Source organism: Crocuta crocuta, unplaced genomic scaffold (assembly GCF_008692635.1).
Source record: "Crocuta crocuta isolate KB4526 unplaced genomic scaffold, BGI_CrCroc_1.0 scaffold7, whole genome shotgun sequence".
Lineage (NCBI taxonomy): Eukaryota > Metazoa > Chordata > Mammalia > Carnivora > Hyaenidae > Crocuta > Crocuta crocuta.
Window position 1 is genome coordinate 10638149 of NW_027531904.1, and position 14814 is coordinate 10652962.

The 14814-nt window shown below is 63.5% G+C and overlaps 1 protein-coding gene across 1 annotated transcript in view; it reads right to left on the reverse strand.

Annotated features, from left to right (window-relative positions):
- Positions 1–3419: 3419 nt before the first annotated feature.
- The window catches only part of FAH (fumarylacetoacetate hydrolase), a 19344-nt gene continuing 7949 nt past the window's right edge, over positions 3420–14814 (reverse strand). The window contains exons 6-14 of the mRNA XM_077774287.1: positions 14375–14472; positions 14227–14279; positions 11904–12003; positions 11134–11264; positions 9878–9953; positions 8278–8324; positions 5840–5941; positions 5101–5218; positions 3420–3617 (exon numbers count right to left, since the gene is read on the reverse strand). Of these exons, the coding sequence (XP_077630413.1) occupies positions 3538–3617; positions 5101–5218; positions 5840–5941; positions 8278–8324; positions 9878–9953; positions 11134–11264; positions 11904–12003; positions 14227–14279; positions 14375–14472 (805 nt within the window). The 3' untranslated portion in view covers positions 3420–3537. The remainder of the gene's footprint in view (positions 3618–5100; positions 5219–5839; positions 5942–8277; positions 8325–9877; positions 9954–11133; positions 11265–11903; positions 12004–14226; positions 14280–14374; positions 14473–14814) is intronic.

Genomic DNA, 14814 nt, shown 5'->3' on the forward strand with positions numbered 1-14814 from the left:
ACAACAGCGGCACACAGGGCGCCTGCCGCACACTGCGCGATGTCAGCTGATTCCCGTCCAGTTATCTGTACCCGGACCACATCGTAACAGAGGACGAGCATACTAATTACGTCGGCAGCGAGTGGGCCCCCCACGCTAGGACTGCAAACAGTGCTATTTTTCTGAGAAGTACGTAAAAGCATTTAAACTTTTTTTAAATGACTTTAAGCATTTCAGCTTGATTTAAATAATTTTGACATGAAACGTTGCCATTCTTCAATTATAATTTATCTCGTGCCTTTAATTTTAGTGGGGAATTTGAATATTATCAAAGAAAAATAACGGGGGAAATGCACATAAAATAAATTTAGTTTTGCAATTTTTAAGAGCAAGAGTTTTTGTGAAAATACTTACCTTTTGTAAATTCTGAGTGCAACTGATTTACTGACTAATCATGGAGATTTGTCTGTCAGTAAAGCCCAAACCGTGTGAAAAGCTTGGCTATGACAAAACAGTTAATGATTCTAATGAAATTAAGGCAGTAAGATTTAAAACTTTATGGAAAAATAGTTATGAAACAGTTCGTGAAGTTGTAGGTCTTTGACGGCCATGCCAAGTCACCACCACTGTCAAGGGCAGCGATCAAACTGTCATGTCTGATGGGGGGGGGGGGGAGGGGACGGCGAAACGGATGGAGACGACCCCGGCGATGGGCGCCGGGTGACGCGGGGAAGTGACGAGTCACATGAATCCAACAGGACGCTGTACGTTAATCATACGTCAATTAAAACAAAGAAAAGTAAGTAACTGTGTCTGTGTTGCCCACTTTCAATCATAGGAAAGCCGTAGACGGCTCTGCAGGTGTTCTGTCTCGTCATTACCCAAGCAGGCGGGGGTGGGGGGGGAGGTTTCTTCAACAGGGTGCACTTGACCCTTTGAACACTGGCGCAGAAGGGAGCCTCCACGGGTCCCTTGGTTCAGGCGTGGATCCGATGGGCCACGAACCCCATTGCTGGGTCTCTTGTGATCGCGCACACACGCTTCCACAGGCCCGCCAGTCCCTTGTCCCCTGGGGCCGCCCGGGGCCTTCCGGAACCGGAGAGCAGAGAGCCCGCCTGTGGCCGCAGGCCAAGGAGCAGCCCTTGCTGGGCGGGTCCCGCATGGACCTGGTGAGACCCACCACTCGGGCTGTGCGGGTCACACCGGCCCCACCGGCCCCGCGACCTGGCTCCGAAGCCCCAGCCGGCAGATTGCCCGGTGCCGCCTGCCCTCCCCCTCCAGGCACTTCCAGTGCACGGTGACGCGGCCCGCGTGTGACTCCAACCACTGATACCACGTTCTCTGGGGCCAGGGGGCCCGGTAAGGATTTCAGTAACCTCTGTCTGTGAGCCGGAGACCTGGGGGAGCCCCGCCGACCTGCGTCCCCGACCGGGGGCCTGGGGGAGCCCTGCTGTGTGCAGCAGGTGTTCAGCTGTGTCGACGTGAGGCCTTCAAGGAAGAGGCGGTGGCTCGTGCAGACGGGCGCCAGGAGAGGGACTAAAGGAGCAATCTCGAAACAGGGTGGGCGACAGGGATTTGAGGGGGGGCGGCAGACAGGGAGGGTCTGGCCCTCCAAACTCGGAGAGGGAGCACTGGGACCCAGCTCATCTGGGGAGGAGGAGCCGGGTGACCCGCTGCCATCTCACCACACGGATTTCCACAGAAACCCGCACGGATTGGGACCGCGGCCCAGGGCACAGCCGCCTGCGCAAGAGCCGGTCAGCCTCGGGGTGCGAAGTTCCCAGCCTGTGGGTTGCGGACTCTCCCCTCCTTCTCAAGCAACTGAACCCTGGTTTGAACTGGGGAAACCACGTATGCAGCTGAGAGGTCACGTCCCCAGGCTTCCCTGCCACAAGGTGTCTCGTGACCAGGTTCTCGCCAACAGGGTGGTGCGGCGCGCACGGGACAGCGGGTAAGTGACACCGCTCAGCAGGAGGGGGCTGCTGGCCCCCCGGCCCCGCCTCCACCTCTGCATCTTCTTTCTCTGAGCGCCTGGAACTTGGGCATGCTGGCTGGAGCTCCAGCAGCCTTTGGCACCATGAGGTGGCCGTCAGGATGAAAACCACGTGGGGTGACGAGCAGCAGGTCCTCGGTGTCGCTGAGGCGTCACCCAAACCCCACACTTCCCGGCCCTGGGATGCATTCACGTGAGACACCCCGGCCTCTGTGACGTTCCCAGGAACGAGAAGCGGGCGTCATCCCCGGGGATTCGTGCTCACTCCTCCCCCTGCCTGGAGCACGCCCTCCCCTCCTCCGCACGTCTGCAGAGAAGCACGAGGAACCTGAGGCACTGAGGCCGTCCCCGAGCCCCGGGTTACAGCACCCACGCCGTGGCACTCCAGGACTCAGCCCCGCCCTGCGCACTGTGGGTCCCCTCCCTGCCCCTCTGCTTGCTGTCTGCCCCACCCCTGCTGGGACGTGAGCATCACAGGGACAGAGGTTGGGCTGTTCTGTCCTCTGCTCTCTCTCTTGTGCCCAGAACGGTGCTTGACGCACAGAAGATGCTCCATAAAGACGGAATGAATGAATGGCACAATCTGACGGCCGGGCTCTGGGATGGGTCCATCCAGCTCAAGAAAAGCCCCCGTGGGCACGAGCGACCAGGCTGGGACTGCATGTCTGCCGTGTGTGGGGTGGACACGGACGGCACTCCGGATTCTCGGGGGCTAACGAGGGAGGACAAGGTAGCCCCCGGCCCTCTCCGCCCTCGCACAGTTCAAGTCCGGCGCCCCGCCCGAGGCTCACCATGTGCTGAGACACCCACAGAGCCCGTGAACCAAGCCTGCACCTCCCGTGCCCCGCGGGCAGCCCCAAGCACTACTGGATGTGTGTGGTACTGTGAGGACTCTGCCCGCCTGGCTGGGCCACCATACCCACACGCTGGGTCCATCGTTAGTCTAGAGGTTGCTGTGGAGCCGTGTTTTAGAGGAGATTAACATTTCAGTGGGTGGCTTCGGAGTAAAGCAGATCGTCTTCCATCACCACGTGGGTGGGCCTCATCTAAGCAGGTGAAGGCCTTAGGAGAAAAAGGCCTGCTCTCCCCAGAAGAGAGAATTCTGCAGCAGACCACCTTCAAGTGCAAACCGTAGCTCTTCCCCGGTCTCTGGCCGGCCCGCCCTGCAAACTTTGGACGTGCAGCCTCCACGGTACACGAGCCAGTTCCTTAAAGTACGTCTCTCTACATCCCATCCTATGGTGTCGGGTCCTCTGAGGACTCTGATCCAGGCCCACTGTTCCCACAGCCTGGCAGTCGCTGGGAGGGCTGGGTGTCCCCTAGGAGTGGGGACCCGTGAGCCTCACTCGTACAACGAGGGGACATGAAGCAGGACACACGGTGCCCTTGTGGGTCAAACCCAGAGCACGAGTGGACGTCACACAGCACGAAGGCACAGGGCTCTGGGTGCGGCCACCAAACACAATGGCTTTATTTACCGCCGAAGGAGGGCCGGGCCACGGCCGCGGAGGGCGCGGATCCCCGGGGCGAGGGCTGAGCTGCGCGGGCCCAGGACGCCGAGAGCCTCACGCGGGCAGGAGGGCGGGCAGCACTTTCCCAGCACACTGGCCGAAGCCGACGCGGTAGCCATCCCCCTGGCAGTGCCCTGGGCAGAGGGGGACAGGGTCAGGGTCAGGCTCCGCTGGGCCCTGGGCAGAGCAACACCCACCCCCGGAGCTGGGCGGAGCCGCGGGGGGGAGGGGACGGTGGGCACACCTGCCCCCAGGGACCCTCTGACACTGGATCACAGCCTTCCTGACGGGTGGGCACCTCCCCCCGAGCAGGTTTGGGGTCAGACAGCACGTCTGCTGACTGATGCCTGGGCTCCAAGCCTGGGCCCCAGGACCGGGTCCCCTTAGAACCCAGGCTCCTTGTCTGGGAAGCGGATCGCGGGACGGTACCCACGGCACGGGTGCCACAGACTGATGTGTGGACACAAGAACAGTGCCCTGCGAATGCCCAGCAAGTGCCGGCTGGTGTGATGTGAGTGACAGGGCCACACGCCTGACCTCAGAGCGCAGCGCCTCTCGGGTCACGAGGGTCAGACGGACTGTGGGCGAGGCCCCCGCACGACGCTGCACAGATAGGGGCTGTAGGCCCTCGGGTCCTGGAAACGACCGCGAGGAAGTGGAGGGGCCTGCGCAGACCAGTCAGCCCGGAGGGCAGGGGAGCAGGGAGGAGGGGCATCTGGGCTGGGACCTGACGGGTGGATAGGAGTCCACCGGGACGCTGGGGGAACAGGTGTGCACGGGCGTGGAGGCCACGGCAGGAGACACGTGTGGTGCACTCGTCCCGTGAGGCCGCCGTGGGGGGGCCGGAGAGGCCGGAGGCAGACAGCTCCAAAGAGCCATGGCCTGAGGCCACGGAGGTGACACGGACGAGCTTCTGGCCAGACGGTGACATGTAACAGCTGTGACTTAAAGGGAGCCCAGCGTGGCTCCGGAGGAGAAGGACGGACACACAGACACGTGTCAGACCCCGGGCCCCGGGCCCCCACACTGTCCTGCACCCCCAGGGCCCCGGGCTGCGTGGAGGCCAGAGAAGAAGAGGGCCGTGGTCCCTGCGAGGGAGGCCCGTGACCTGAGTCACACGAAGACAGCGGTGGACCCCCCACTGGCTGCAGACGGCGGCATCCCCGGCCACCGTGTCAGACGGGTCAGTGCAGGTGAAGGTCACACAGCCAGTGGCGCCTGGAGTCCGACTGGTGTGTGACTTGAAGGGGGTGCTGCGGACCTTTACAGGGCCTTCCCTCTGGTAATAACACCCGGCAGCCGCGCGGCCCCCTCGAGCGCGCAGCTGGGAGGCCCACCCGGGTCATGGGACACGGCCGGAAACGGGCACNGGAAGGAGGGAAACGCCGTGGGACCCTGCGGTCTTTCCGGCCCCGGAGACCGCGGTCTGAAGTCCCGGGCAGCCAAGGCCGGTGCAGGGGGGAGGCCACAACACGCAGACACAGGCCTGGGGACGCGAGCGTGGGGACGAGAGAGGACAGACGGCTCCCCGGCCAGCCCGGAGCGCGGCACGGTCACAGCGGGGCGCGGTCACAGCGGGGCACGCACACCAGGGGAAGACGGCCCGGCCGCCCTCACCTGTGATGACGACCTCATCCCCGTCCAGCAGGAACTTCCTGGTCTGCCCGTCCCCCAGCTCGATGGCCTTCGTCCCCTTCCAGGACAGCTCCAGCAGGGAGCCAAAGCTTTCCGGCTCCTTCGCGGCAGGAGGGGGAGAGAGCCCCACGTGGTGAGCGTGTCGGCTGCACAGGGCACGCCTGCGGAGCCTGGGGGCCCCGGGCAGGGCTGGGGTGCCATGTCCCCAAGGCCCTGCCCCGGTGGGACGTCTGCACTGTGCCCGCTTTGTTCGGGACGCGGGAGTGCAGAGCGGCGTGCCCTGATGCTGCCGCGCCTGCCGCCCCCCGCCCCGGGAAAGGATCCCCCACCGACCTGGAGGCTGCGGTCGGGACTTTGCAGAAGCAACTGGCACACGTGTGGCCCCAGACTGTCATCTCCTCGGTTTCCATGACTACCGTGGGCTTATGGTGACAGGCAGGGGGGACGGGGGGCCACAGCACTGGGGCCGCCTCTTCCTGGGGGGCCCAGCAGGCTCCTCGGCCGTTCCCTGACTGTCCCCCATGCACACGGGCGCAGCTGCCCGCTGTGACAGCCTCTGTAGGCCTGAACCTGAGCCCCCTGGGTGCCCCCGTGGGACGAAGCTATAGGAAGGAGGAGCTGCAGGGGACGCCCACCCTGGGCGGGCCGTCCCTCCCGAAGGGTGAGCTGAGGGCCCTCTGGTTTGCGTGGGGGGCAGGCCCCAGGGTCATCGGAGACTCACCGGCCCGCTGATGGTTCCAGAAGCCAAGAGGTCCCCCGGCCGAAGGTTGCAGCCATTGACAGAGTGGTGGGTCAGCTGCTGCAGCATCGTCCAGTACATGTACTGAGGTGGGGAGACGGGGCAGAAAGGTGGCTCCCCCAGCCTCCGGCCGGCGGCTCACGGCCACTCAGGCAGACGGCCTCTGGGTGTTCTCTTGGGGCCCCTGCTGGCCGGCAGNTTCACACGCCCCCAAGAAGGCAGACCTCCCTGCTCACGCCCTCAGTCTGCAACCTGCTCCTCTGTCGGCAACTACACGCCGCCCTGCGGAGGCCCCTGAGCCCTGAGCTGTCGTGCTTTAGGACCTCGTCACAGCAGAGGCTTCCCGTGAGCAGACCTCGGTTGCATCCCCCCCCCCCCCCGGACCCTGAAGCAGATGCGGGCAACGGAGCAGAATGATTCAAGCAGGATGTCAGGGCAGGCCCGGAATGGAGGAGGGAGGGGGCCAAGGACCACGTGGCCACCAAGGTGCTCAGACGCGGCGCAAGCCCACAGCCTCCCAGACCTGCCCCTCCTGGCGACGGNCCCTGATCTCTCCTCAACCTAAGAAGCCCAGGACAGTGTCTAATTCGAAGGGACACTAGAGCAAACAGGAACACGTTGATTCAGAGGACGTTCAAGTGTTCAGCGACGACACAAACATGCGCCCGGCCGCACTGCTCATCAGGGAGATGCTAACTGTCCCTCACCCTCGCTGGCTCCAGGGAAGGCGCCCAGCAGCGCGTGTTGCCCAGGACCGGGAGCGGCTGAGCCGCTGAAACGCTAACCTGCGGCTAGTGTGAGCACGGACTGGCACAAGCTCTTTGGGGAACTGTCTGGAAGAGCTTCTAGGCTGAGTGTGCAGGTATATGCGCTCTGTGACCCAGCAACTGTATTCCTGGATACACACCCTACTGGAAAGTGCCCGTGTGCCCATGTGGACTAGAATGTTCGTAGTAGCTCTGTACTAGCCCTGAATGAAAATAACCCACATGCCCTGCAGACCAGAATGTTGTAGAATGCTCTAGAATGTTCTAGAATGTTCGTAGGAAGTCTGTACTAGCCCCAAACGGAAACAACCTGTCTGCCAAGAGTAGAACATTTACACAGTGAGATAATGAACCACTTGGAACAATCAGGCACCTGCCACTTTAGAGAAGCCCGAGGGAGGAGAACACACACCATGATTCCATCTCTATACAAAACACACCAACTTAACGGACGGCAACAGAAGTCAGGAGTGAGGTCACCCTGGCGGGGGAGGGGGTGGCGATAATGTGACGGGAGGGGACAGCGGGGGGCAGCTGAGACGCTGCAGAGCTTCCGTTCCCTGGCCCGGGTGCCGGCTGCACAGGGATGATGACTCGACGACAATACTGAGCCTCACACTTGGAATCTGCATTTTCCTCCATGCGTGTTATGCTTCAGTTAGAAGTTTGCTTAAAAAAGAAGTGACTTAGGGGCGCCTGGGTGGCTTAGTCGGTTACGCGTCTGACTTCGGCTCAGGTCATGATCTCACGGTTCGTGGGTTTGAGCCCCACGTCGGGCTCTGTGCTGACAGCTCAGAGCCTGGAGCTGCTTCAGATTTTGTGTCTCCCTCTCTCTCTGCCCCTCCCCTGCTCGCCCGTCTCTCTCTCAGAAATAAGCATTAAAAAAATTTTTAAAAATTAAAAAAATTTTAAAAAAAAGAAGTGACTTGGACCCACCGAGCCCCCAGCAGGGCAGAAGCCAGAGACTAGACCCTTCCAGGAACATCTGCTGTCCCCCAGGAAAACCGCGGGTCACATCTATGCAGGCTGCATGTGGGGGGTGGTCTCTGCGGCCTCCAGAAGGAACAGGTCCCCGGACGCTCCGGGCCCAGGAAGCTCGAGGCTGCGCACTGCATGACCGCCTTCCAGGATGGACCCGACCCCCTTCCTGCCAGCCCCCACCTTCCCACGTCCAGGAGGCGGCCCAGCGGNGATCTCACGATTCGTGGGTTTGAGCCCCACGTCGGGCTCTGTGCTGACAGCTCAGAGCCTGGAGCTGCTTCAGATTTTGTGTCTCCCTCTCTCTCTGCCCCTCCCCTGCTCGCCCGTCTCTCTCTCAGAAATAAGCATTAAAAAAATTTTTAAAAATTAAAAAAATTTTAAAAAAAAGAAGTGACTTGGACCCACCGAGCCCCCAGCAGGGCAGAAGCCAGAGACTAGACCCTTCCAGGAACATCTGCTGTCCCCCAGGAAAACCGCGGGTCACATCTATGCAGGCTGCATGTGGGGGGTGGTCTCTGCGGCCTCCAGAAGGAACAGGTCCCCGGATGCTCCGGGCCCAGGAAGCTCGAGGCTGCGCACTGCATGACCGCCTTCCAGGATGGACCCGACCCCCTTCCTGCCAGCCCCCACCTTCCCACGTCCAGGAGGCGGCCCAGCGGCTTCAAGGCTTACCTTCAAGTTGGACCTGCATATGGTAGCCGCCCGGCTCATCCCTTCTCCTGTGGGAAACACGAGCAGCGCTGACAGGGGCCCTCGTTCCGTTAGTCCAGGTGGGGGCAGGGGGGGGGGTTTGTAAGGTAAACTGCCCTGTGGCCCAAGCCTGTCATTGTCCGCCATGACTTCACCACAGAGCCGTGAAGCTCGCGGCCACGGAGCTGCGACCCGCACAGGAGTGACACCCAGAGGCGGTGCGCACGTGGAAACCTACGTGCCACGCCCCCAGGGGCCCCGTGGACAGCGGGGGCATCTGTCCCTGGCCGGCTCCTCCAGGGACGGGCGGTGTGCTGCTTCACGATAAAGCTGGTCAGCAGTTATTAGACACCTACTGCACGTAAGGCACCAGGCATTGCCGGACCATTCCTCAGGGCCCACGGCCAGGACACTCCTCCCGCCGAGTCCTGGGCGCTGGCTTCCCGTCCGCGGCCGCACAGGGCAGCGCGGGGCCCCCACCACTCACGGCCCGCGGGCCCAACGGGCCGTCAGAACTGCACCCCCAGGGCTGCACTCAGCTCTAGGTCTTTCTACATCTCCCACACTGCACCTCCTTGATAACCTCGCCCCGCCCCCCGGGCTCCCCCGGGACGTTTCTGGGCGGGCGGTGAACACAAGACCAAAGCGGCGCCGAGGGGGCCCGTGCGTAGGAGGAGCCCCACGCAGGACCAAGAGCACAGGGGTCTCCTCCGCGCCTGGGGCTGAGCCCCTTTCCCCTCCGAGCCGCAGTCTCCCCAAGTCTCCCCGGAAGAGCGGGACCAGCTAGTGCAGAGGGCACCACGCGGGCCTGAGCTCCGCCCACAGCTCCTCCCTCTGGGGGCGTCCTGTTCGCGGGGTGCAGCGGCCGCTCGGCAGGGCCTGGCCCGCGGACGCAGGACAAGAGGAGAGCCATCCAGGGAGGGCGTGGCCAGGGGTCTGCGTGTGGCCCCAAGGGCCCCCATCAGGAGCGGAGGTGACACCGGCCTCGTCCTGGGTGCCAGCGCTGTTCTAAACCTTGGCAGGAATCCATGTCCTTAACATCCTACAAATGACAAACTGAGGCACAGACAGGCCCCGCCCCTTGCCCCGAGTCCCACCGCTGAGCGGCGTGGAGTGGGCGCCGGCCACGGTCTGCGGGGCCAGGCTCTGTGCACGAACGCTCTGCTGGCCATGGGAGCGGAGCCGGGGCCTGTCTGCGAGGCTCTCAGGCTGACCCGGGCTAGGGTGTGGGGGGCTGGTGTGTGGCCCCGGGGAGCAGAGCCAGGCTTTCCAACAGGCACCGGAGGGAGGGGTCACCAGTGGCGTGTGAGCGGAGGCTGGGGCGACCCTGGGGGGCGGGGCTGCTGGAGAGGGATTCAGGCAGAGGAGGGAGGTCCTGGACTCCGTGCTTCTGGCCCTAAGAGGCGAGGGCGCAGCGACAGTCCGCCAATGCCCTGCGGGCCAGGGTGGCCCGCGGGGTGTCCCTTCCCCCTTTCCTTTGCAAGGCCCCACGTGGCTCTGAGGCAGCAGCAGGTGACAGCATCCGGCGATGGCACCGGGCGCAGGGGCCACCCGGACACACCCTCCGAGGCCGTGACAGTACCTTTCAGGGTGACAGAGAGGTTGATGTCGAACGTGTAGGGCCGGTCGTGGCGGAGGTACGGCAGGGGCTTGGGGTCCTGTGAGGGCAGAGCAGAGCACAGAGGCGCCGGCTGGCGGGCTGCGCCGGCCCAGGCACAGGGGCCTGACCTACAAGGGCCGTCCCTGGACGGCAGCGTCACCGGCAGTCACGCGTACCGGGCTCTGGGGGCGCACCCGCAGCACGAAGGTACAGGGCTCATCAGAGACGCCCCTGAAGGCCAGGGACGTGGGGGGCCAGAGGTGGGGGCCAGGCCAGGCGGCCGGGTGCAGGACGCGGGGAAGGCCGCCGAGCCCCGGCCACGAGTCCGCACATCCGCCCAACGCGGTGTTTTCCTGAAGCGCCACACGAGGTACCTTGGGGTGATTTTAATGCTCATGTGTTTTTTTTACGATGAACTTGGTGGCTCGTGACAGGAGTAGAGACGTGGAGTAAAAGATGATCCTAAACCAAAAAACAATCCGTCTCTTTTCTAAATGCATTTGAGTTTAAAAACGGGAGCTGCTTTACAGGAAAACATCAAAGACACAGCAGGTGGACGCAGCCACAGTGTGAAGACCCCGTGGGCTCCGGGGAAGGCGTCTGGGAAGGTGGAGATCTCACGGGACAGGGAGGCGCAGGAGGGGTGCGGCCTGGCGGGCAGGCAGGGGTCCGGCCAGGGAAGGGGCAGGTGTGGACTCCCCCAGACGGGGAGGGGCCGTCTCAGGGAGGAAAATGTAGGATGGGGACAGCTTCGTGGGGGATCTGCTCGCAGGGAAAGACCCCAAGCTTGCTTTCAGCACAGCAAACGTGAGCTGGGGGAAGTTGGGGGGGCGTGTGGTGCAAAACCCCAGCGGGGGTGGGGCGGACACCAGGGGACAGTGTTGGGGGGAAGGCAAAGGGNTTCTATCAGGTGGGCTCCAGGCGGCGCCATCGCACAGAACTCTGCCACCTGGGGAGCTGGGCAAGGGGCCGACACCGGCCAGGACCCCTTAGTCTCCTGCCAGCCGGTCCCCCTCTCCCCCCACCCGGCCTCAGCGGATCCTGAGGGTCACACAAGAAGTGTGCGGGGGGCAGGGAAAGCCCAAGGCGGAGGAGCGGCCAGGCGGCCTGAGGTCACACACCGCCACGCTGGGGGCACAGAGCTACCCCAGAGTCTCCATGCCGGAGTCTCCTGCTGGAGCGCACGTGGCCCCGAGGCGGAGGGGCCTGGCTTCGGAGCCGCCGCAGGCTGAGCTCACCTGCTCCGGGTTGGGCACGGCGAAGGGCAGGAGGGCGTCCATGGGCACCACCCACGGCGAGATGGTCGTGCCAAAACTCTTCCCCAGGAACGGCCCCAGGGGGACGTACTCCCACTTCTGGATGTCTCGAGCTGCGGGGGAAGGCGAGCGGGGCTGACACAGGCCCCCAGGGGCTCACGGGAAGCCCCCTCCCCCGCGGCGTCGGGCCCCGGCCCGGCTGCGCGCGGCCGAGGGGCAGCAGCATTCGGTGCCCAGGTCACCGCGCCGAGTCACAGCAAAAAGAAGGCTGACCCAAGGGCAGGCGGGCCGTCCCCCCGGAAGGCACTAGACGCTCATCGTCCACGTGGGAGGCAGACGCTTCCCCGGACTCTGACATGAAGCGTAGGGGCCGAGATGGCCTGGACGCTGGGCTTAGCTCACAATCTCAGCCACTGACTGAAATCTGTGTGCCCGACCCCCTCGCGTGTGGCGTGGGAACAGCCATGTCACCAGAACCCTGGAGAGACTCAGCACGGGGCCCAGCACAAGCGTGCTCACAACTGCCAGCCGTGAGGTCAGCCTTGTCCCTACGGAACTTGCAAGAAACTGGATCAGAGAGGGGAGGTCCCTGGCCCAAGGGCTCAGAGCGGACAAGTCTGCATGGAGCCCACCGACGCCCCCGCCCCTGACCCGCACGGGACCCGGAAACCATCGTGGCCCGGTGACAGCGTCCCCACACCCCGTCCTCCCCCAGGCAGAGCGCCCACGGGGACGCCACGCCCCGTGATTACCGCTCCAGTCGTTCATAAGGACCATTCCGAAGATGTGCTCGTGGGCCCTGGAAATGGGGATGGGCTCTCCCAGGTTGTTCCCGGGGCCTACGAAGAAAGCCTGGCGAGGGGACAAGGGATTAGAATCCGGTTCCCCTCCTGCCCCTCACTTGCCCGGAGGGCAAAGGTCGGACATTTCCAAACCCCGTCCAGGGGCCAGGCCTGCAAACCAGCTGGATTTCCGAGTCATGACCCGCGCTCGGGCAGGGAGACAGAGGCCCCCGGCCCCCCCTGCCCCGCCCCTCCCTCAGCACGCCCCAGGCCCCCTGCACACACCCCACGAGCCGCATCTCAAGGTGTGACAGCTGCATGAGGCTTGTGGACGGCGGGCACATCTGGGCTCGTCCTCAAGCCAGGGGGGGTCCAAAGTGTCCGCAGTGCAGCCACGGACAGAGCCAGATGCCCCCCCACCCGGAGAAAACCATCACCACAGGCAAGGGCGGGAACCGGCAGCAGCCTGCCCCGCCCCTCCCTCAGCACGCCCCAGGCCCCCTGCACACACCCCACGAGCCGCATCTCAAGGTGTGACAGCTGCATGAGGCTTGTGGACGGCGGGCACATCTGGGCTCGTCCTCAAGCCAGGGGGGGTCCAAAGTGTCCGCAGTGCAGCCACGGACAGAGCCAGATGCCCCCCCACCCGGAGAAAACCATCACCACAGGCAAGGGCGGGAACCGGCAGCAGCCGAGGCACCATCGGAGGGAAAACTGGGGGAACGGCATCAAAATCGCACAGAATCAGCGACATGTGTAAAACCTGACTCAGCTGCATTTTTTTAATCGAGACTTAAAAACAGAAAAAAACCCACGGGCTCCCACTTATACAGAATCTGGTGCCCGTCGAGTGGAGGAAATCTGTGCCCCCCATCCCTGCACACAGTTTCCCTTCCTGTGCCCCGCCTGCTGTCTACCCCCAACGGGGGGTCCACCTGCGTGCAGGGGGCCCTGCGCCGGCGCCTCGGGCTCGTGGACCCCCTCTTAGGGGCCCCGTGGCACCCCCCTGCACGAGGGAGGGGGCTGGCTGGGACTGGGGGCTCTCTGCAAGTGGCCACACATTCCTCACTCTGGACGGAGCCCCGAGAAATCACAGAGCAGGACAGGAGACGTGTCCCCACCCTACCAGGTCGCCCCCAAACCCTCGGCCCCACCCGCCATGAGGAGACACCCAGGGCTCCCCCGGGGCTCCCCTAGAGCCACGGGTGCTGACTGTGGGGAGCCCCCCATCTGCCTGCCTGTGCTCCCGACCCACGGGGGGCCTGTCTCCACAACAGGCCACCGACCCCAGGGGGCTGGAGACCCTGCCCTGCAAGCAGAGTCCTCTCCGTCCCGGTCCCCGCACCCCGGGGACTTCCCAGAGTCCCGTGATGCCTGCAGCGTGAGGGAACTGAGAGTGAGTGTCAGCGCCCTGGGGGGGACACTGTGGTGCAGCCACACGGGGGACAGCGTGTTCACGGGGTCGGGGTCCCCCCGTATTCCCGCGCACAACTGCACATCACTCTACAACTACCTCAAAATAAAGGGTTTAAGGTGAAAAAATGTGCAGCCCTGGGTCTGAGCCCAGGTCTGAGCTCGCGTGGGCCCGGCCACAACCTCGGGGGCTGAGAGACGCACCTGGGTCCTGCTATGTGTAGGGTTTATATTCTTTACTAATTTGTTTCAGGTTTATTTGTTTATTTAGAGAGTGTGTGTGCAGGGGAGGGGCAGAGAGAGAGGATTCAGCACAGAGCCTGACGTGGGGCTCAGACTCCCCAACCGTGAGATGGTGGCCTGAGCGAAACCAAGAGTCTGACGCTCAGTGACTGNCCTCTGGCCACATTCACAGCGGCCAGTCCCCACCTCACCTTGTGTTGTGTGTGTTTCTGGGGAAGGGCTCCCCGAGTGCGAGCGCCCACACCGTCGGCCGGGGCCAGGCCGTCTAACACACGCCTTCTCCGCGCTCACTGACGCTCGCACTACGCTCGAGGGGAGTTTAAACAGCGAACGCACCCCGCCAAAGCCCAAAGATGCAAAATAACATGGCTTTCCATCGTGAGAACACCGCGTACGGTATGAACGGAGCAGAAGGCGGAGCGTGGCCTCGTTCGGGCCCCGCAGGGGACACACACTGGGGCCTCGAGCCCTCTGCCCCTCCGTGTGGGCTCCGCCAGGACGGCCTGGAAGTTCCCGGTCCCTTTCAGCAGCAGGAGGCTCAGACACGGAGCTGGGGGAGGACGGAGGCGGCCCTCCCGGAACCTTCCCGCCCGACGCCGGGCCCAGCCGCCCCGGGGAGCACGGAGGCCCCGCTCACCATCTCCAACTCCATGTCCAGGAGCTTGCAGGCGCCAAAGACAGGGGGCTTCGCTGCAAGACACCAGAAAAGAGGGGCTGCCGTGCGCGCGGCGCCACGGGACCCGCTGCATGGGGACACGGAGCAGGGACTCGTGAGGGTCGCTTACCGTCGTCGGGTCTCATCTGCCCCGTGGGCCTTCGGATCGGCGTGCCGGACACCACGACGGACGAGGCGCGGCCGTGGTAGCCCACTGGCAAGTGCAGCCTGCGGAAGGCAGCGGAAGGCGGTTACCGTGACACACGGTCAAGTACATGCCCACGGTTTTAAAACTAAAAACTAAAAGGAGTCCACATATACACGTGGTTCAGAGCCCACGGGGCGTCTTGGGGGGGCTCAGTCCTTTGAGCCTCAGGCTCTTGGTTCTGGCTCAGGTCATGACCTCACAGTTTGTGAGTTCAAGTCCCGCAATGGGCTCTGTGCCGACAGCATGGAGCCTGCTTGGGATTCTCTCTCTCTCTCTCTCTCTCTCTCTCTCTCTGTCTCTCTCCCTCTCTCTCTCTCTCTCTGCTCCTCCCCTGCTCACTCTCTCTCTTTCTCAAAATAAAT